The sequence below is a fragment of the Cynara cardunculus genome (assembly GCF_001531365.2).
Source record: "Cynara cardunculus var. scolymus isolate 2C chromosome LG 3, CcrdV1, whole genome shotgun sequence".
Classification (NCBI taxonomy): domain Eukaryota; kingdom Viridiplantae; phylum Streptophyta; class Magnoliopsida; order Asterales; family Asteraceae; genus Cynara; species Cynara cardunculus.
This window is the reverse complement of record NC_037530.1, coordinates 32,176,845-32,200,519: the sequence shown is the minus strand read 5'-3', so window position 1 is coordinate 32,200,519 and position 23,675 is coordinate 32,176,845. Positions and strand designations below refer to the sequence as shown.

The following is a 23,675-nucleotide window of genomic DNA, read 5'->3' as shown; positions in this document are numbered from 1 at the left end:
TATCCATCGCACACAACGACCATCCTTATTTCCCCTGAAAATCTTATGAACTATTTCATCAAATGACAGGCTGCAGGCATAACTGTCAGAGTGAACATCGTTCATAGTTTTAACCAAAATCTATAGACTATTTCATTCAATGACGGAACAAAGTCATATACGTCAGAGTGAACCTCGTCTATAGTTTTAACCAATCATAATCTCAAAATAGGTTTATATTCAAAACCTTTCGAGCCTTAGAACAATCTGTTCTGTAAATGATTTCTCAAATCATCTAATTCTCTTTAAATTCTCAACACAGGATATCAAATCCAAAACTGCTTTTAAAGCATAGTTTCTGCTTTAATCTTTTCCAAAACAGATTCAAACTAGAATCACAAAATATTTTCTTTAAAACTTAAACAAAATAGTTTTTACCAAATTCCTTTAAATTTCAAACCATCAATATTCAACAGTTTACAAAATCAACAATAGATATAAACTCACGATTTGTAAATAGATAGTAGTTCAAAAACTCACAGGTTATATCAAAACAATAGTTAAACTCACCATGTTAAAACAAATTCTGTAGTAAAAGATCACACAGCAAACACAAATTCTTTAAAACATTGGTTCTTTCTCAAGAACACCTTCACCGTCTTCAACTTTTCTTTCTAACAAATATATATTCTTTCAAAACAAGGAATGATAAGATTATCTTGTCTTATATTTCTATTTATACTCCTTTCTAAGATACCAATACTTTACTTCATCACTAAGATACCAATACTTTACTTCATCACTAAGATACCATTACTTTACTTCCTCACTGAAATATCATTACTTTACTTCCTCACTAAGATACCATTACTTTACTTTCTCACTAAGATACCATCTTACTTCATCACTAAGATAGCATTACCTTACTTCATCACTAAGATACCATCTTACTTCATCACTMAGATACCATCTTACTTCATCACTAAGATACCATCTAAATATTATTATACTACACCTGCACCTTACCTATTAAGGTATGCAATTTATCACATATATACACATACATAACATAACATTTGCATGTATCTTCTTACGTTCATCTTGTCTTTGCACATATATCATCCATGTATATTATTTTATCATGCATACCATTAGATATTCAAATATTAATTACGTATAATTTTACCTCAACCCAGATTGTCTGAAACCGGGTTATAACATTATTCCGATGTTATATCAATAATAAGGAGTTTTTAGTGTTTGGATGGATAAAAAAAAAGAAAATACTTATACCGGTTTGGCACCAGTAATAAGAAGTTTTTGATAAATTACTCCCTTATAACTTATCAACTTATTCCAGTGTAGTACCGATAATAAAAAGTTTTTAGTGTTTGGATGGAAAAAAAAAAGATATCTTATCTATTTTATCAACTTATCTGATGTGACATAAGTTAATCCAAACATTTTTTTTATAAAACTCCGATTTTATTACCATATAAGTTGATAAACACTTTTATAAAAAAAACATAAATTATTTTAAATAAACAATCCAAAATGATATTGAGAACATTTTCCTATTTCAAAGGCAAGTTCAACCATATTTATTTTTTATTGCATCAATTAATTTTTTTTCTATTAAATTGATTTTTTTTTTGCATTAGTAAAAAACAAATTTTATTGTAATAATTTGAATTTTTTTTAAAATGTTTAATTTCATATATGAATTAAAAAAAACGAGATTTGAAATGAAAAATAGATTTTATTGCATTAATTTTTGGGAAAAAAACGAATTTTAGTTATTTTTCTATAATTATTTTGCAAGTTGGTTCTCCAAAATAGGAATCAGGTGCAAGTTGGTTCCTTAAAATGATGATTTTGAAAGTTGGTTCTCCAAAATAGGAATCAGGTGCAAGTTGGTTTCCCAAAATGACGATTTTAAAAGTTGATTCCCGAAAATAAAAATTAGGTGAAAGTTGGTTCCATTTTAATACAATATTTCCTTAGATTAAATAATTCTTGAAAATAAAATAATAAATTAGTTGTTTAACGGATTGTTACTCTGTAATCAAAAAAGCGGAAAACACCGACATACGAAATGGTATCAATTTCCTTGTGGAGAATTTCTCCATAAATGATATAAATATTTGAATCTACAAGAACTGCAGAATTGCAAAACTCCCTCTTACTACTCTTGTACAAAACCCTCCAAATCTCTGATTTCTGAACCAAAAAAGATTGTCCAATGTTGAAAGAACAGCAAACATCTGAATCTTTCTTCCAGATTCCTAACCCTGGTGTTCTACTACGCTCTTTTGATATCCCTGAACCCGTAATTCATCCTCCAGGAATCGACCCATATTCCCTCATGAACCCTAGTCCGCATACCGATTATGGGTTAGAATCGTTGCCTGCATTGGATATCGATCCTGGTGCAGTTTCACACACCCAACTCATCTCAACAGCAACTGATTTAACTGTTTCTGAACACGTAACTTTTTGTTCATTTACCTGTTTGTTTATTTGTTGTTATCGTTGGACTGATCGTGAAGTGTAGATGAAGTTTTGTGTGATTATAAGTTAGAACTATGAGATGCATGCACCTTGATCTTTAAGATCAAAAAAGCATATGAACAGGATGAGGGTTTTCTTTTCCCCAGAAAACCCATCTTTCTTGGATTTTCATGTCAATATTGTCCTGTATGATTTGCGATTTTGATGTTATGCTTTGGATTTGCATATGGGGATTTGCTTCCAACTCTTTATACCTTGGTCGTTGAGGTGTACTTGTCTGGAGACGTGGTTTAACATGAATGGTTTTGATCCTACGGAGACAGCAACCATGCTTTTTAGGGCAGATGTCAGCGTACATCCCACCCCGTGCCCCTCCTCCGGTGGGATATATTGGGCTCGTTTGGTTTTGATCCTACAGTCAGAATTTGTCTGAAAGGACGATTTAACAAAAGAAGGATCAAATAGAGGGTTCTTTTCTTTTAGTCTCACTAGTCTTGATTTTCCCTTCCTTATGACTTTTCGCTTTGTGGATTTTTCCATGAACGTGAACCGGAGTCTGTATGGAAACGGTCATCCTACCCTTGGGATAGAGGACATGTTTGCATCTATGCCGCTAATAGCGCCACTGTAACTGTGGCCTAGTGCTTCGCAGTCTTGGGAGAATAGCAGTGTGAAATCGCGTTGCTGCTATCTGCCTCATCTTTTAGTTGCAACAGCGGTGCCAATTCCGGAAATTTTCTTGTGCTTGATTTTTTACTTTAGTTAGGCTGTGTGGTTCCGGCTGGTGAATGAAAATGGGAATGAATTTTCATTACCTGGAATTTGAACCTGGGATTGTGGGGGACCAAACAATTTCTTTTATTTTCATTCCCGTTGATAACTGCGTTGGACTCTTTTTTTTTGTTTTGTTTGCCAAGTGTCAAGTTCTTATAGGTTTAGGTTAAGATTTCTGAAGTTCACGACTTCTGTGTTCTGAAGTTGTTCAACAATGTTCCGAAATGATGTTAATTCTGAAGCTGAAATTTAGCTTGTTTGACTTTACAAGTCATTTGAGAGTAATTATTTCTTTTTAATTGTTAGGAGCATGTATTTAGCTGCCAAAATACATGTTAATATGCAATTTTAATAACTACTAGATGGACTTTTGACTGCCAAAATATACATACGTTCACATATAACTTCAATTGTTATAAGAACCGCTATTATTGGACTGTTTTACCATCGCGATAACCACTATATCAAGTCACAGATTTTGACTGTTGTAACAACATAGGTTTGCATACATCTCACCCTTGAGACCCTACTTTCAAGTGGGATATAATGGGTTTGTTTGCTTTTGGTTTGGTTATCATCTATTTTATCTCTATTGGCCTTTTCATTCTGTTGTGGTAAAATGTAATGCCTTCACATATTCAGGCTGGTGGACCTTTGAGTGAACCTACAATCGAGTCGACAACTTCCTATTCCCCTGCAAACTCTGAAGTTGGTGCTCAGAAGACGGTGAATAATGTGACGTTAACAAACATCCGAAGCAAAGATACCCACCTCAGCTTTTGTGATGTTTGTAACGTACGTTGTGATACTGAGGATGTACTCAAGAAACACAAGCAAGGAAAACGACATAAAAAGAATGTACAAAAGCTTGCAGTTCCATCTGCCATCTCACAAGAAATGATACGACCTGCTAAACATGCTACTTTACATCAAGAAGCGGAGGAGAAGAAGCAAGATTTGTTGCAAAGTGAAGCATCGGTCGATTCCTTGTTCGTCTGTGGCATTCCTGATGTGATGGGATGCATTGATCAAAACATCCTCACAGTGCATATAGAGGGTGGAAACCAGGTGAATTCAATAAGACTCACAGGTTTTACCATTAAATAATTACTCCCCTTTGTTAATATTCATTATGAATTCATCACAGTTTCATGTTGTTTTTCAAGTATATAACGTTTTATATATGGCAAAACTCACACAATTCTCATGGACTTGAACCCTTGACCTACAGGGTATTGCTGGGCCAACTATTTGCTGATCTGTTTGTTTTTTTGCATGTTGGCCACCAGGTGACCAATGGACCTTTGTGCAGGGACGGGCATCCTAACCCCACATTAGTGAGCTTGGCCACGGTTCAGCCTTCCATAGACAAACTCGATGCCCATCAAATTGGGTGGTGTGAAATTTGCAAAGTAAATTGCACCAGCGACAAGACCCTTCAAAAACATATTTTGGGGAAAAAACACAAGAAAAACCTTAAAAATTCAGAAAAGATAGTAGCCCCTTCCTTGACCCCTGTTGCTTCAATGTCCAAGGGTGAAAAAACCAAGGGTGAAACTGTCCATTCAGAGGAACCTTGTAATGCGAGTTGTAGCAGCAATGTCCTGAGCAGTTATGAATCAGGGAAGAAGCGTACGGAGAACCTTGAAAGATCAGAGAAGACACCAGATTTAGCCTTGACCCTCCCCATTGGTTCTCTAGCCACCCCTCAAAAAGTGGAAATTCCAAAATCAGAGGAAAATAAGTCTGCAAGGTGTGAACTTTGTGGGATTTGTTGCAATTCCTGTGGTGAGCTCAACAAACACATTTTGGGTAAGAAACACAAAAAGAACATGAAGAAATCTGAAGAAATATTTGGAGTTGGAAGTGAAGGATCAATGGAAGATGAGAGGTGCAAAAGGAAGGCGAATTGGGAAAGTGATGACGATGATGATGATGAGGAGGAGGATCGAGATAGGAAGAAGCATAAGATGATGGAAAAAGAGAAAGCATCAATAAGTTGTAAAGTGTGCAATGTGGTTTGTAATAGCCCCACGGCCTTCATATCTCATCTTGCGAGCCATGATCATTCTGCAATGGTTCTTAAACAGGTCAAAGTCGAAGCTGTATCATATGAGGTACAACTATGATTTTGGGGTTACTTTTGGTTTCATTTCATTTAGCATATGAATCCCTCCCATGCTACAAAAGGAGGGGAAATTGTACTTGTGAGCTTCAAAAAGTTATAAACTTGTATGCCATTTTGAAGCAAATATGACTGCATCTGTACAAGTAGCCTTGAGTTTAAAACGTTGGAAAGAAGAGGAAATTGTACTTGTGTGTGGATGTACACCATTTTTGCAAAGTTGGTCCTTATTATCCAAAATATAATTGAGAATCGTGACAACTATTATTAGTATGATTAACTGTAATGACTTACACATGATGTGTTTGTAAAAAGAGTGTTGAATACAAACACAACAACCACCATGTTGGGATCAAGAATATAAAATACAAGAATCACATCAACAAGAAACTTATGCTTACCTTTCCTAAAAGTCCCTTATACACTTATCCTTGCATCAACATATATGTAAACTACAAGGGTGATGTCTGATTGGTTTGAGCTTGGTTCCAAATGAAGTACCAGGAGGTTTCAGCTTGGCTCCAAAGGTCAAAAGTACGAGGAGGTTTTAGGTTCAAATTCAAGGAGGAATAAAAATCCCCTTGTGGCCACGGAGGTTCAAATGCGGTGACTCCGAGCTATCTGCAAAGCAGGTGGTCGTCCTGGGATTAGTCGACTCGCATAGCGGTTGGATATCCAGGTTAATAAAAAAAAAGAACATATATGTATGCATATAAATGTATGTAAATAATGCAAAGTTTGTATGAAAAACACTGGAAATAAAAACTGGCCTTAATTGCAATCGCTCTCAATTTGGACATTAATTATTTGGTTATGTGCATGATCGATCTTAAGCCAAAAAATCATAACAGTCATGACGATAAGGTCGTTTAAGGGTTTTTTTATTCTAAACTTAGGGGCCGTTTACTAAACGCTTACTTGGTAAGTGCTTACCGGATAAATTTTCTCATCGAATGAATATGACAAAGGCCAAAAATCTTACTGAGTAAGAGTGATGAGAAGGATGAAGAGTCTTACCCGGTAAATAAAGATGACGACTCTTACCCAGGTAAGCGCTTACACGATAAATTGTTACATTCGATGTGTTTTGATGTAATAAAATCTCACGCATCAAAATAAATTATAGTGTTGATTCGTATCAGTAAGCACTTATTGGGTAAACAACCCCTTAATGTACATCTTAAATAACTATTAATAAGTATTAAAATAAATTGTATTTAATTTTTTTAATCGAACAATCTATATATCTATACAAAGGAAAATCATGGAAAAATGATGTGACATCTTGAGAGAGTTAAAATTATTAGTTACTATTTTTTCAATTTTTGAATTATTTAAAATAAAGAATTTTAACTTTTCCTGACGTTTATACGTTTATTATGGTAGTATTTAAAATTAATTATTATAATTTAAATTTGTAATAATTATCTATACTATATTATAAAACATTTGACAAATACTCTTAAAAATTATTTTTTACACATGAAATATTGTTTATTACTTAAAGTTCGAGGTTACGAGTAAATTATTCGTAATTACAATTTATTAAAGCTTTATGTTTGAATTCGTGGAACTAATTGCAAATAAACATAATCAACTACAGGATAAACATCTCTTACTAAATAAAAAAAATCTAAAATATAATTAAGATAATCATTGAATTATATTTATAACAGAATACTTAACTATTATCCTTATAAAAATTATATTATTAAATTAAAAATAAATTACTTCATTATTAAACTTAAATTAAATTATAATAAAAAATTGAATTAAAGACGTTAAATAAAAAAGGAGTATTTTTGGATAGTTAATTTGATACTAATATCGATATATTTTTTAAAATTTTTATGAATGAATACATTATCGTTTTCTTAAAATCAAATAAAACCATATTATATCGATAGAGACAAAAAATAAATCAAAATATTATCTCAATATATTTTATTGTATTACACGAGTATTTTTTATAAAAGCTTTTGATTTGGGTTCATGGAAATAAATAGCTGATGTTGACTGGACGCAGGTCAAATGAATTTTTTTTTAATTCAAATTGCAAATATACACATTAACCTACGAAATCCCAATTCCACATTTTCATGCGTAAAAGATTCTGTTTTCTGTAAACTCATATCTGAACATCACAAATCTATCTCCTCTTTCATCAGGGAATTGGCTGAATTTCGTCTAAATCAAACCCTAGAAGAAAAGGTTTCTCCCCTCTCTCTCTATTTGTTGTGGGTTTTGAAAGTATGTTTTGTTTTTACGAGGATTGCGATTGTTATTTTTCACGATTATCATCGGACAAATCCTGGATGTTTTATCTTCTTTTTTTTCGAATTTATGTGGCTAATCAAACTATTGAACCTTTTGTTCAGTATAAGGGCGTTTCCTGATGAAATCATCACAACTGCGTGTATTGTTTCGATATTACATAATCTGAAGAATAGATTTGTGTGGCAGTTGGCTTGTTGAACCAATTTAAGATACTTGAAATTTGAAGTTGATCCTCGGTGGAACAATTCCATTTGTAGTACATGTTATGGTCGTGTGTTATAAATTAGGAAGTTCAGTTTCTTTTAGGATTTTGCCAAGTGACTTCCAGAAGATGAAAGCTGATATTTTGAACGTCGAGAGGGTTTGCGCACATAAGAACTTGAGGATGCCTGAGAATCGGTGTGCATGATTTTGAATTGAGGGAATTTGAGTCAACATTGCAGGAGATGGTTTGATTATATATAAGCGTGGACCTACTAATTTTGCACTAGAGAGAAAAGGACACTTAGATGAATGCTGTTGTAGTGTTTTAGAATCCAAATACTCATGGCTTGAATGATTTTTTTCAGCATTTGTTGTCACTCTCTACATTCTTGACAGGAAAAATTCTTCTTCTAGGCTCAGATGAGATGTATCATCAAGATTTTTTCTTTTGCTTATATTTGTTTTAATGGCTGTTTATTGTAGATGTCTACCTGTTCTAGTAGTGGCAGCAGTTACGTTTTGGACGATGAGGAGTTATTACAGTTTGAGGCAAGATGTAAAGAGGTACATTTGTTGTTCAATTTCCATGTGAAAGATGGTTGTTGTCCTGGTGGTTTCTTGACTTCTTTACGCACTTTGGATACTCCTGTGGTTCTATTTATCGTGTGTTGTGAGCACTGTCTGAATACTCAAGTCTCAAGATAAATACACTCACTCAATGAACAATCAAAGTGTTGATGATTCTGGGCAGTTTATGCATAGTTTTTGCAGATGATATGTTTTATAGGACTGAAAGTATGAAGAGAATTGGGGTAGAGGGGAAGTATTGGAATCTTATTATCTTTAAACTATTGGAGAATGTTGTATTTGTGCTTTCTAGCCTTTACATGGTTTCCAGACTACCCTTTGAGAGGTTCTACTGCTTGATCTTCAGTCTTGCTTAATAGGCACTCTAGATTATCCCCTTTAACCGAGTCTGGTCCAACTTGTCTACACAACTTGCCATAATGAGTAGCTTGACAACTTCTAATAACGAGCCACTTTGGTTGGTGAAGCAAAGCTTACATCTGTTCAAGTAGAACTAGTTTGCTGATTGCTTATATGCCCAACCAAGATGTACCAAATGTGTGAAGTCATAAGCATCTATTGTGGGAAAGGTGGTTGCAAGATTTCAGCTCATGACCTGATGATTTTCTGTGGACCGTTTTATACCACTTGGTTAAATGCTTATTTGATAAATAAAAAAGAACGTACTTCATTTAAAAAATAAAAGAACATAATTCATGATGCCATATTTAACATATTAAACTTCATTTTATAAATTCACGGTTTCCGTTTATGGAAGCAGCCTCTTTGCAAAATATAAAGGAAAGACTGTGTACAAAGACTCATCTTTCACAAAGTTGAGGAGCTTTGGTGCATCAACCTCTTCCTTGACTTCTTCCAAACTAGAGATCTGAAAAAGTTTCGAACAATACTGACTATGCTTTATATTTTCCAATGCCAAAATTCTGCTGATCTTATAGTACTTGGTTCATGAAGTTTTAGAATTTACATCGGAGTATTGTGGCACTTATAAGTTTTCCTATCATTTCTTGGATGTAGTTGAGAATAGAAAAGGATATGCTTAAAGAATCAAGCTTTGAACTCATCCGGGTAAGTAATCCTTGTTCTTCATTTATTACTTCTCAAAGGCCATTATATATGGTAAATGATGCATATGTTCTTCGCGGATAATAAATGTGTTATCTACAAGACATGTTGCATATTGTTCTTTTTCTATAGAACTTGTTTTTTAGTGTTTTGGTGCTCAACTCGTGTCATTATTACCAATGCACTCATTGAATTGCTATTTGAATGAGGTGAATTGAGACAATGATATCTACCTCCTAAGTGTATTTTTGTCAAGGAAGGATCTATACATGTTCCCATATTCCCCCCTTTGGATAGTATCGGTGACTTGCAAAACCTAGGGTGTGAATCCATACCATTAGAGGCAATTCCCTCTTCATGCATGTGTCTCCTATCTCCTAAATTAGAGGCTGATAACTCCTGAACATAGTTGAGGTCTATGTCATAATTCAGAATCTTATTGGTGCTACACTTTGGATTGAAACATGAAGCTACAAGCAAAGTTAAGAACTAAGATATATAACTTGTCTGCTGTACTTCGATTATAAAGATCTAATTTGTCATGATGACAAGCCTTTAGGCGGTGGAAGGGGATGGTTGTCACTAGCAACGCCTAAACACTGCTAAGGTTATTATCAATAGTTGAGATTTAACACACCTTTTTTTGTTGAATAATCTTCATGGTACAGAAACCTAATACACAAATAAGATATATGGGCTTCCCATAATTTCATTACCATCCAATGTCATTGGGCTGAACAGCCTGAACTATTTGTTCGTTTCATTTTTCTTTGGGACCTTGGCCCATGTGTGAAGGTCTTACTCTTTCATCGGGTGCAGTGGGGTTGGCTTCATGTAGTTATCCCTCATGAGATATTGGGTGTGTGAACTATTTTCTATATGCAGTCGATGAAGCTGTTCTATTTTGTTCTTACAAAAACGAATTTATGGTTATATGTGAAATGTGCAAAACTCTGACCTAATAATTTGCTTACAGAGCTTGGAATCTCATGCTAGAATATTAGCTGAAACTCGATCTAATGATAAGAAGCGTATTCAAGATTTAGAAAGAGAGCTGAGTAACTGCTCCCAAGAAATAGGTAATGGCTCTTTATGTCGATTCAGTTTATGTGCTTGCATTATTGAGAGATTCATGCTCCTCGTTCTTCCTCTTTTACAAGTTGACTGATTTTCTGCTGGAGTTGGTACCTTGACAAAAGTCCATTTACTTGAGAGTTGGTCAACTACTGAATAGATCTTAAGTGGTGTAAACAGTGTTTCTACTGGCTTCCTATTTGTATTTCTATTCTTTTTCTCAGTTTTCATGCACACATTCTGCATGAATCTTCATACTAGGCAGGAAAAGAGGCCTCAAGGGGGAAGCAGAACCAGAACATCACCAACTTGCTTCTTATGAAGCTTAATCCAACTTGCACATTCGTTTTTTTTACTTGCTCTTTTGGTGATCTCAGTTAGAATCATATACATGGAAGAAGCTTATCAAGATGATTAATACAAAAATTATGAGCGTTAGAATTACTAGTAGTTTTTTGCTGAGATGCATGCCACTTGGGTATTCCTGGAACTAGCTGTTTAGGATTGTACTTCTAGACATATAAGGAAGCCACCTTCTTCTATTTCATATACCAATGGAAAACTTCTCTTCTGGTTCATGTACACTATTCTTATTTGGAACTTTTTTGAAAATGTGAACTGTATGCATATCAGTGTACGTGTGTGCATGTGGGCACCTTTTATTAATTGAGTGATAATTTTCTTAAAATTCAGGATGCAAAGTCTGCTTTAGGTAGGGCTCGATGAGCGTTGTACTCTACTCTGCTATTGTTCGTGTTGTAGTCCACTATAATGGACATCTCCTTAGAGTTCTCTCTTTGGTGTTCTTTGGAGGATTGAGCATGTATCATAGGATTCATTTTGCCAATATGCATGATTGTCCTGTAGGCTTGACTCATTGCAATGCACCTCCCAGATTACTTGCAGGATCAGCTGAATGGAAGGGACACAGAGATAAACCACATGACTGATTACATCCACAATCTAGAATCGAAGCTCAGAGAGAAAGAAGATTTTAATGAAATTGTGAGAAGTTTAGGGCAAGAGTTAAAGGTGTGCAATTTGGAGAGGTTGGCTTTGTTGGAGAAATTAGAGAACAAAGAGCAGGAGTTGCGTAATTCAACATTAAGTATAGAGAATCTGGAGGAGTCAATTTCGAATGTTGCTTTAGAGTACCAATGTGACATAGAAAGCATGAAGCTCGATTTGATGGCCATGGAGCGTAGCTTTTTTGAAGCTAAAGAACTCCAGGAAGAAGCTGCTCAAGGACAGCGTAGGATGCAGGAACTGACTAAAACCTACAAGCTTCAAATACAAGATGCTCAAAATGTTACATGCTTAGTTGAGGAAAATAAAGAATTGAGGGAGAAGCTTAAAACATTTGAAACCAATGTCATGTTGTTTCTGCAAGAGATGAATTCCCAATTTCCAGAGTTGCTCAAGAACCAGGCTACTCTGTCCTCACTAAGCAAATCAGAGAATGATCCAAGGTCAGTGACAACCTTCCCTTTGTTTGATCTCGTCCATGGCATCTGTTTGTCACATTAAGTTGCACAAGATCTTAATTTTTTTCTCTACTTCTTTTACATGGGATCTATTTCTTTTCTTTCTCATGGCATCTATTTCTTTTTTTGATCCCATCTGTGGCATCCATGGTATCTAAATCTTTTCCCAAAATCTTTTTCTCTGTTCTTTTACAAGCCGGGGTTTTCACAAAACAACCTCTCTTCTAAGCAGCTCATATTTCTAAATTGACTCATCACCCTTTTTCCGTAGGATGTATAGTGACATTCTGAGTGTGCTCTTGGCCAAACTGGTGGCACAAAGAAAATCAGAGGCAGATTCAGAAAACGAAATGAAGAAATTGTCATGTCAAATACATGAATATGAACTTCTTGTGAACCAGCTGAAGGTACGTATCTCTAAGTGATAAGAAGTATTAAATGGGTGGCAAACAGAACTAGGTTCTAATTGATAACAGCATTATTCAAATTTCAACTCGAATTGTTGGCAGGAACAACTGAGAGACGAAAAATTTAAGGCAAAGGAAGAAGCTGAAGATTTCGCTCAGGAAATGGCGGAGTTAAGATATCAGTTAACTGGATTGCTTGAAGAAGAGTACAAAAGACGTGCATGTATAGAACAAAGAGCTTTACAAAGAATAACCGAGTTGGAGGCTCAGGTATCAATATGTAGAGTTGTACACTTCATAACTCTACTATTCAATTAGCATGGTGACATGGGGTTTCTAATATATCATCTTCTTATCACAATCAAGATTGGAAAAGAACAAAGGAAAACATTTGCTGCTGTTCGAGGCCTTCCCAATGCTTAGAAGTTGGTTTCCAAGAATGCAGTGATCATATTCAGAATGCGTCAGAGGTTAGTGTTTTAGTTCTTCAGTGCATTCAGCTAATTGCCTTTGCTTATTTTTCTTAAAAAAGTCGGCTATTGTAGTCAAACTGAAATCCAACAATACATGCTCAAGTCGTTTGTAGTCAAAATGACAGTTGAAGTACCACTTGGGTGCTTGTTGCTCAGATTTTAAAATGAAACAGGGAATATAAAAGTTGTTTTAACTTAATTCTACTTATATATTTCTTGGTTATCTTGATTTCCTGTAATTGGTGTTGAGCAACCACCATTCTGATTCCTGTCCAAATTTTTTAGCAGGTGCTTAAGCACATAAGCCTCTATTTTGATTTGGCTCATTGGATCTTTGATGCCACCAGAAAGCACCAAAAGACTGCAGTGATGAGTATATATCAAGTCTCATGGCATCATTCTTGCCAAATGGTAAAATTCACCACATTTGCATATGGCATCTGTATTTAGAACCAGTTGCAAAAGGTTGCCATTTGGATGTGGAGACAAAATCTATGTTATTGAAAAACTCAGAAGTGTGTGTTCTTGGGTGATTAGCATTGTTCTTTGAGGTGAAGAATAATAAGTAGTCTGTTGTCTGTATTGGGAATGGTCAAATGTACAGCTTTCATTGCATAAAGTACATGTCATTGTGGCATTAGAACCGGCCAATTGTTCACAATGTGCAAGAAAGATTTGGTGATAGAATCCATGTTGGGTTTGTGTTTTATTACTCTTTAAATCAGTTTAAAATTTATTAACAACTCACACATTGAGCATATAATGCATATTTACTACTCCTAAGAGGCTAAGAGCAACAATTATTTTTAATACAACTTAAATTTGTGCTCATTAAATTTTTTGAGTTAAATGTACGAAATAATAACATATTTTCGTAAATTATTTTATTATAGCTTTTTATTTTTATTTTCTTCATCACGACATTGTATTTTCAAATTATTTTTTATTATTTCGTTGTACTATACAAATTTTACTTATTACGATAACATGTAACCTTTTAATTTGAATTTTATTGATGTAACACATGTTAGTAAGTTGTTATGCTATGACATTGTCCAAAAAAAAATTCCATATAATGATTTTAAAATATTATTAATTATAATATTGATTTATGATCCCAATGAGTCTATTCATGTTTTTCATTTAACAAGTATATTTAACAGATTTCTTAAAATAGAGAAAATGAATTTTCGTTTTTTATATCACTCTAACATATTATGATTATTTATAGAAAAAACTTCAAATATAGAGAATTCTCTAAAACATTCTTTCCATCTATCAGATTAAATTAATATTATTTTATAAAAAAGTTTTTTTTGAACTGTATTAAGATCATAAAATTATAGGATATTTAAATAATATAATTAATGATAAAATCTCTAAAATAGAGAATTTGTTAAAGTTAAATAATTTTTTATTTAAAAAATTTCTTATAATTTAATCCATAACAATTTTCTCATTGAATCCACAAATGCCTGTATTTTTTAATTACATCCGGATCTGTAGAACTTTCTTTTTAAATATTTTTACTTTTAGTTCTTTGTTTGAAAAAAAGATAAAGAATCTATTGAAAATATTTCTACTTAAAATATACAACCATAGTTTTATAAACATTCGAATCAAGATTTTTTTACAGTTGAAAATTAAAATAAATAAATTTTTACAGCATTATGTTTAATTTTTCATCATGAACAATAATCAACCTTTAATAAAGTATATGATATGAATCTTTAATCCAAAAATGGATGTTTTTGGCCATTTTTTTAAGTCAAAATCGAAAAGAACCTGTATCAAAATCGAAGGTCCACTCCTATCTATGTAGGTGAAAAGGGTTCGTTGATTTATTCTCTCAAACACAAACAAGAATTGCCCCCAAAAAGGGTCTTCTAATAACCCATCAAAGACTTTTTCTTTGAAGATCTTTTTAGTATTCAATTCCCCCCACTTTCAACTTCCTCTACCCATCTCCCCTTCCATTCTACTTGGATATTCCCTCCGGCAGCCACCCTTTCGTATCGTATCTCCCAAATTTCACAGGTTCTAATCGTTTAACTTCAACTTATGAACTTAATCTAGTTCCGATTGGTTACCCAAATCATATGCAAGTTCAATCATGATCGAATGAGCGTTTCAATTTATATGATCTTGTTACGTTCATTGATTTTTGGTATTTAATTAATGTGGGTTTTGTTACTTTGCTTTATTTTCTCATGGGTTTTGCTTCAATTGATTGCTGGGTTTCTGGTTGCTGAGAATGATCAAGAAAACTTGAAATTTTATTAATCTTTTTGGCATATTTTTATATTTTAAAAGAATTTATTTGGTCTTGATGCTTGTTGGTTTGGTTAACTAATCTTTGATTTGGTGGTGTTGTTGTGGATTAAGCTTTCTTGTGTTAGAAAGTTTACCCTTAATATTAGGACCAAACAAGTCAACACTAACCCTGACTTGATAAAATCATCAGTTCATCTGAACTTTTTCTTGATTTTTGGTGTTGATTCATGTGGCTTTTGTTAGTCTTCTTGATTACATCATGGGTTTTGCTTTAATTTTACTTGTAGGGTGTTTGGTTACCTAAAATCATCAAGAATAATGATAATTTATTGTTTTTTAGGTTTTTCTAATTATTAATTAAACTATCTGTTCTTCATGTTTGCTCGGTTTGCTTACAGTTTTTGATTCAGTGGAGCTGTTGTGGATTATGCTTTCTTAATTTCAAAAAATCCTTTGATGTTATAACTCAAAAGTCAATACTAATATGAGAAAAAGTCAAAAATCTCTGTGATCATCGAATTACTCATCTAATTTTCGGTTGTTCTTCTTTCTTTTCAGTACCCATATAATTGAAGCCTGCAAAATCCAGTATGTTTGGTCTCAAGAAACCCCATCTTCACAGACCTGCTAAACAAAACTCAGTTGACCCTCGATTACCTAGTCAACCTAGTGCCAATCCATTTGATTCTGATGATGAGATTGACAAAAGGTCAACCCAAAAACCCTCAAAAAGAACTTCATCTGAACCTTCTTTATCAACCCCAAATTCAACAATCAGTCTTTTTGATGATAATGAGGTTAAAGGGACCTCATCTTCCTCTGGGTACTCTCTTGATCATGCATCAAGAAACAAATACAAGAACGATTTTGTTGATTCTGGTGGTATAGAAAACCAAAGTACCCAAGAATTGGAGCATTATGCTGCATATAAGGCTGAAGAGACTACAAAGACTGTGAATAGTGCACTAAAGATTGCGGAGGATATCAGAGAAGGTGCCACCAACACGATGATTGCTTTGCATCAACAGGGTGAGCAGATCAATCGAACCCACATGGCTGCAGCCGACATCGAGCAGGATCTTGGCAGGGTATGTTCCTTTCTTTGTCAATTTTGCAATTAGTTTACTTGCTCCTCTAGTTTATATCAATTATAGGCAATATTATATAGTTTGGGTTAGCATGCATTTTGGGGGTTGTTGTAGTGTTGCATGATTGAAAGGTTCAACTTTGAGAGTTCGTTTAGTTTTTATGTTGAATGAAATATATTATCATTTTAAGCCTCTTTGTTTTGACTTATAAGTGAAAATTTTACAGCTTTAAAAGCATAAAGAAGGATTATGGGATGTATTTTTTTGAATTGGTATGTAGTTTTCAGCAGATCTGTTGATCGAAGTTATGTTGTTTCTGTAGGGTGAGAAGCTGTTGGGAAGTCTTGGGGGCATTTTTTCAAGGACTTGGAAGCCTAAAAAGGGTCAGACAATAAAAGGACCTACACACATTAGAGGTATGTAACGCCAAAAACGTCCTATTAGATCTTGCTTTCATCAACTTCTTGTAAGCTTCGATAATGTTACAGATGATCCTGATAGAAGAAAGGGCAACCATTTGGAGCAAAGGGAAAAACTGGGCCTTACAACTACCCCGAATAAGGGACCCTCACGTTCAAGAACGCCACTTCCTGAATCCTCCGATGCAATGCAGAAAGTTGAGGTATGAATATACTTGCTGGGGCAGGTTCAAACTTTAAGAACATGGAGACCAACTATTCATCCTTTATTCATGGTGAATAGTATTTATCATGAAAATTGCACGATGATCTTGATAAAAAATAATATTCAGGGTTATTCATAATGAATAATACATGAGATTGTTTGTTCTTGAGTGCATAAATATCTATTTGTTCTCATTTGAACTTTGCTCTATACATACTTGAGTGGTCAACTTTTTGAATCATTGTTCTATTGGAAATACAAAAGAACGAGCAAAGCTGGATGACGTTTGTTTGTTTCTTTAATTCGTTGAGGTTTCTTGAAATGATAACAGTATGAGAAAGGAAAGCAAGATGATGGGCTCTCGGACTTGAGTGATATACTGGGGGAACTCAAGGAAATGGCCGTTGACATGGGTTCTGAGATCGAAAGGTTAGTGTTTCAACTATGGACCAAATGGTCCCAGCTTGGTTTCAACTTCTTTGAACCAACTTAATGACATTGGTTCAGTGGGTTCTATGATATTAAACAATTAATCTAAGGGTAGGATGGAGACAAACATTTTTGAAATTTTCTAAAGCTGGTTATTTTGAAATGTGCAGGCAAAACAAGGCTCTGAATCCTCTTCAGGACGATATTGAAGAGATCAATTTCCGAGTGAAAGGTGCCAATCAACGTACTCGCCGTTTGCTCGGAAAATAGACCATATGGTTTATGAAGGAATTTTTCGGTTATTTTTCTTCATTCTTATGGGGATTTTCCAGTCAAAACAGTACCTTTTTTGCAGCTTCTTGTTGCATACAAACATTTTATGAACATGATACAAGCATCTAATTGCAAAAGTGCATTGGTAAGCTATGTGTTCTTTGCCATTATGCTGTAAACACAATATTTCCCCATTTTGTCCTTTTTATGTGCATGATATTTAATAACTTGTAATTTACGACATTTCCCGAACCCATGTTATAGCTTCTGCTAAGACCAATGCTTCTCACTCCTTCACTTTCGGGCACTCACTCATCTGCATCATTTTATACGCTAATAATGATCCTCCCCATTTCATGGCACCATGCTAGCTCCCGAAAGGCTGCAGTCCTTGAACATCGCTACATCACTATTGCATTTCAGAAATGGCGCTAGTGGGGGATGCCATGTACCGCACATGGAGTTTGTCGTGCTATTGCCTTCCGATCAATGCATATGCTTGGCTTGTTCCCACTCTATCATCGCTGTTTTCCCTAGTCGAGTTACCACCTCAACGGGTATATTCACTTTTTCATACTCGTTGATTTCTTTCTTTTCAGATGCTCCACATAATAGCTACCAACCTGCTCGAGATTGTGTGATTGGTTATTTGTATCACCTTAAATAACCACTCCTTAAACATTGTGTAGCTTAAAGTTATATATGGTAGCGGAATACGTGCCTTTTAACCGGGGTGGCCGTACTTAAGAGAAGTGAAATAAATAAATCTTTAACATAGTGGACTAAGTTTTACCTACCTAAAAGATAAAAAACCGTAGGGGCCCTGGCGCAAAGGCCCCTATAGGCCTCCACCCCTGCTCATCATGACATTTTACAATGGCATTGATGTCACTGCTAGACAAATGCTTGATACTACTGCATGAGCCACTCTAAATTCAGATTATGTGATAGTGTGGATCGTCATGTGCAATCTCATAATCTAAATTTTGAAGTGGTTTTGTTCAACATTAATGCTCAAATTTTGTCGGCTCGCGTCACGTCCATTGAAGAAAATACAGAAAATGTGCAACTAAGCACACCTCAGTTCCATTTGGAACTGATTGAAGGACATGAAGTCGAAGGTGATTTGGAGTTCAGTAATGAATCTACATGGGCTTATTATTTGAGTGATTTCAATATTTTGAAAAAATAAATGTAGCGATCAAAATGTTTCCATGATTAAATGTATTCAAAATTGACAATGTATATTTTGGTTTAAATAAATTGCTAGTTTATAATTTTAGATGTAAATTTTGTGATGATGATAATAAACAGATGTATATAATTTCAACATTAGAATATTCTAAAGGGTAAAATAAACAATTATCAAGATTCAGACATTTATCACTTTACCAAAATAAAGAGTGTTTAAAACATAATGCTTAACTAAGCGTGTTTAAAACTTATACCTAAAAATGTTTTATTATCTATCATAATATAAATATAGATGCATAGAATATAGATTATTTGTTAGTGGCTTAACTGATTTAACAGATTACTCACTTGAACTTTGTTGTTTGTTTCCAGTCGGTGATCCATACACACCAACTCCATGTGTTGCAACTATAAATTAGCTTATTTTTTGAGTTTATTGATAAACATCATTTAGTTTGCCATAAGCTAGCTTATGGAAGTAGCGTTTCAATAAAATTTAGTAGTTTTTCCCAATTTTTTTTATTATTTTACCTAAAGAGTAAATTAGGTGTTCGCGTTGCGGTTTGAGCTAAAGCGCAAACCGCACCGCAAATGCGGTTTAAACATTTTCCGAAACCGCCAACAATACCGCATAACCCACAAACTGTACCATAAAATGCGATGCAGTTTATGCGATTTGTACCTATCTCATTTTATGGCTACAATCCAATATCTATAAGTTTTAAAATACATTAACGATAAAGTGGTCGTAGTAAACTGAAACAACCCAACAGTATGGATTAACAAAAAATTTGTCAAAACAAAACTTTCTTCCATATAACATTTTCTCTTTGCCTTTATCCTTTGATGTTTGATGACCTGCAAAATAAATTATTTCAATAATTGAGGGTTAGACCAAAAGGACTAGTGAGTGAATCTCCCTCCTGCAAATATAATATGTTGTAATAATCTAATATAATCCAAATCTAATTTTTACTGATATAATTAACAACCATCTATCGCGATTACGCCGCCATTTCCTATATCGCGGTTACACTGTCATTTCATCTATGACATTACTATGAGTGATGAGGGTCAATCTGGACATACTTTATCGGTGAGGATTTTTATCGGACAATACTTGATCGGTGAAGGTCTCATCGGACAACACTTGATCGGTGAAGGTCTCATTGGATAACACTTAATTGATGAAGGGGCTCATCGGACAATACCTGATCGATGAGGGTCCTTACTGGACAACACTTGGTCGATGAGGGTCCTGTCCGGACAACACTTGGTCCTATCCGGACAACACTTTGATCGGTGACAAGGTTCATCGGACATCCTTTTGAGCGATGAGGGACCTCATCGGAGGATGCCTTGGCCGATGAGGGATCTCATCGAACGATACCTCGTCCGAAGAGGGTTCTCATCGAGTGATGCCTTGTGGGATGAAAGTAATAACAGTTTATATGAAATGTAAATATGCCATCAATACACCAGTCAATTATCATATAATTGATTCTACTACCAAACATGTAATGCCCTTATTTAACAAAACATTATATAGACTCACCTTTGCCTAAATCTTAGCTTGAATAAATGCTTCTGCCTTCTTTCCTTGTTAAAATTTTGCCAAAGCTGATTTCCCCAAAGAAAACTAGAAAACCTCATTCAGTCAACCCTCACTATATATAGTAAGTGGAAAGAATTGAGGAAAGGGAGAGGATTGGGGTGGTGCATGAGCAAACACCTCTCCCCATGCATCACAATCAAAAATCTTAATTTTTTTTTTGGAACAAATATACTTAACATAAGGAGAAGACATAAAATCATATATTGATCCCTCTGTTTCCCTTAAACGCCACATTTTACCCACGAACTTTCCATTGATGCTTTACTTCAAAATCTGACCATTTATATCTTAACATCGAACATTACAATATCCTATCCTTAGAAGAATTCCGTCCCAGAATTCCATTAAGTAAACAAATGAGGATATTTTACTCGCATCTCAAACTCAGGTTCCCAAGTGGCTTCCGTCCCCTTGTGATAACGCCACTGAACTTTCACTAACCCAATTTCTTTATTTCTCAGTGCTTTTACTTTGAAGTCGGTAATGGCTTTAGGGGTCTCTTCAAAACACAATTTTTCGTCAATCTTTACCTCTAGCAGAGGTACGACTACCTCTGGGTTTGCTAAAAACTTCCTTGAATTTGTCACATGAAAAGTGTTATGAATACCACTTAATTCCATATGAAGCTCTAATTTGTATGCTACTTCTCTGATTCGTTCAAGGATAAGAAATGGTCCACTATACCTTGGGGATTAACTTGCCCTTGTTTCCATAACGAACCACTCCTTTCGAGGGTGATACTTTCAACATTACTTTATCACCGACTTGAAACTCAATCGGCTTTCGATGTTTATCAGCGTAACTTCTCTGTCGATCTTGAGCTACTTCCATTCGTTCCCGAATTTGATTAATTTTATCTGTCGTTTGCTGAACTATTTCAGGTCCAGCCAATTGTTTCTTGCCTACCTCGTTCCAACACAATGGTGTTCGATATTTTCGTCTGTATAATACCTTAAAAGGTGCTGCTTGGATACTCGAGTGATAGCTGTCATTGTAGGCAAATTCAATCAAAGACAAATAACTATTCCACAATCCTCCAAAGTCAATAACACATGCTCGAAGCATATCTTCTAATGTCTGGATTGTTCGTTCACTTTGCCCATCCATTTGTGGATGATAGTTTGTACTTAACTTAATTTGTGAACTCATTTCTCTTTGAAAATTCTTCCACAACATATACGTGAATCGACTGTCTCGATCAAAAATTATTGATAATGGAACACTGTGACATGTCACCACTTCATCAATATATAGTTTTGCTAACCGGTCCATTGAATATGATTCTTTCATCGGGAAGAAATGAGCAGACTCAGATAATCGATTCACAATAACCCATATGGCATCATAACCCTTCGGTGTTTTAGGTAATTTGGTTATGAAATCCATAGTGATGTGATCCCATTTCCAAATCGGAATTTCTAATGACTGCAACTTACCATAAGGGCACGGATGTTCTATCTTCACTTGCAAATATGTAATACATTGTTCAACATGTCTGGCTATATATTTCTTCATGCCCGACCACCAGTAGTATTGTTTCATATCTCGATACATTTTATTCGTACCCGGGTGGATAAAAAAAAGAGATTTGTGGGCTTCACTTAAAATGTGTTCTCTAAGATTACCATAGTACGGTACCCGAACCTTGTTCTGGAAACACAACAATTTTCGGCCATCTTTTGCCAATTCAGATATCACCCCACCAAGTCGTTCTTGTTTGATCTTGTCTTCTCTCACAACCTCGCCTTGGGATCTCTGCAGTTCTTCATGAATGCTTGGCAATAACTCTGCTCTAAACGCTATAGCTTTAATTGTACCGCTCCTTTCTTTACGGCTTAAAGCATCAGCTACCACATTTGCCTTGCCCGGATGATACAAAATCTCGCAATCATAATCATTAACCAGCTCTAACCAGCGTTTTTGACGCATATTTCATTTCTTATGATTGAACAAATGATGCAAACTTTTATGGTCAGTAAAAATTTGGCATTTAGTCCCATACAAGTATTGCCTCTAGATTTTCAAAGCAAAAACTATGGCTGCCAGTTCCATATCATAAGTATGATATTGTTTTTCATGATCTTTTAACTGCCTTGAAGCGTAAGCAATAACTTTTCCATGTTGCATCAACACGCAACCCAAACCCAGCTTCAAGGCATCATTATAGACCATAAAATCTTCCGTTTCGCATACGTGTTGGACGGAGACTGGACCATTTGTGATGTAGAGACTGGCCGTGGAACCTTGATGTAGACAAGCGAAGTATGAGACCTAGAGGCTCTGCATGTACTATGCAGAGGCTCTGTGTCTATGACTCAGGCTCTGCATCCGAGGACTATCACCTTCCAAAATAACCCTCATTCCCATTTTATTTTTAAAAAATTCATAAGTGTTTGTCAACCAAAGATATAGAGATGAATTCCTCTTGATCAAACATAACACTTAGTATCACCAAAGGTTTGAAAATCCTACAATCTAGTTTCGAATAATATAAAATGACTAAATCCTAGGTACAGAGGCTATGTATAGTACATGCGGAGGCTCTGTATATGCTATACATAGGCTCTGGACCTTGAAATAAAGTTGAACTGTTGAATCAAAAAAGATTTTGAAACCAGAGTAGGTTTGATTAGCACCAAAAACGTTTGAGATAAAGATAGATACCATATCTTTTGGGTGATCTAGAGACTCATGGTTGTACTCCATATATTTTAACCATCACGACTTAACTTGATGATGCAGAGACTCTGTATAATACATACATAAGCTCTGGGTCTTAAAAATTCAGCTCTCCTCCTTGAATAATGCGTTCTGCTTTCCTCCCCTTTAAACTATACTTGGATCAACGAATAGTAAAATATGCACGGACAGGGCCGGCCCTGGCCATAGGCTCAAGGGGCAATGGCCCAGGACAGCAAAAATTTTAAGGGCAGCAAGTTTATGAAGCCCAATATTTTTGGGCCTAAAAAAAATTACGCTTACCACAAGTCCACAATACTCAATCGGCCGCTCTCACTTTCGTCCTCGACAGCTCGACCCTCGCCTCCTCGCTCAGGAACTGTGACTTTCGCCCTCCACAGTACCGATTATCTCTTGCTCTCGCTCTTGCTGACGGAACTGTCGAACTGACGAACATATTTTCCTTTGTACCGATTCGCTCTTGCTCTCGCTCTCGCCTCTCGCTCTCTCGAGTCTCGATTCTCTCTCGACTATTGAC

At 35.1% G+C, this 23,675-nt stretch overlaps 3 protein-coding genes across 4 annotated transcripts; all 3 read left to right on the top strand.

Moving 5' to 3' along the window:
- Nucleotides 1–2,179: 2,179 nt before the first annotated feature.
- On the top strand, nt 2,180–5,565 carry LOC112509943 (zinc finger protein 385B-like). Its single transcript, XM_025115167.1, has 3 exons — nt 2,180–2,467; nt 3,907–4,332; nt 4,554–5,565. Exons 1-3 carry the CDS (start codon nt 2,222–2,224, stop codon nt 5,391–5,393), a joined length of 1,512 nt encoding a protein of 503 aa, XP_024970935.1. The 5' UTR covers nt 2,180–2,221; the 3' UTR covers nt 5,394–5,565.
- Nucleotides 5,566–7,505: 1,940 nt separating this feature from the next.
- LOC112508748 (chromosome partition protein Smc) lies at nt 7,506–13,645 on the top strand. 2 transcript variants are annotated; one of them, XM_025113478.1, is made up of 9 exons: nt 7,506–7,600; nt 8,354–8,434; nt 9,476–9,526; nt 10,500–10,602; nt 11,493–12,066; nt 12,353–12,488; nt 12,591–12,758; nt 12,855–12,958; nt 13,250–13,645. In XM_025113478.1, exons 2-8 carry the CDS (start codon nt 8,354–8,356, stop codon nt 12,909–12,911), a joined length of 1,170 nt encoding a protein of 389 aa, XP_024969246.1. In that variant the 5' UTR covers nt 7,506–7,600; the 3' UTR covers nt 12,912–12,958; nt 13,250–13,645. The 2 variants fall into 2 exon arrangements, with proteins under 2 accessions (XP_024969246.1, XP_024969247.1); XM_025113479.1 differs by having other exon boundaries at nt 13,247–13,645.
- A 1,215-nt stretch (nt 13,646–14,860) lies between these two features.
- Nucleotides 14,861–17,891, top strand: LOC112508749 (SNAP25 homologous protein SNAP33-like). The gene is made up of 6 exons (XM_025113480.1): nt 14,861–14,998; nt 15,794–16,323; nt 16,646–16,739; nt 16,812–16,945; nt 17,279–17,376; nt 17,547–17,891. The coding sequence occupies exons 2-6, from the start codon at nt 15,826–15,828 to the stop codon at nt 17,644–17,646; spliced, it is 924 nt and encodes a 307-aa protein (XP_024969248.1). The 5' UTR covers nt 14,861–14,998; nt 15,794–15,825; the 3' UTR covers nt 17,647–17,891.
- The last annotated feature ends 5,784 nt before the right edge of the window (nt 17,892–23,675 follow it).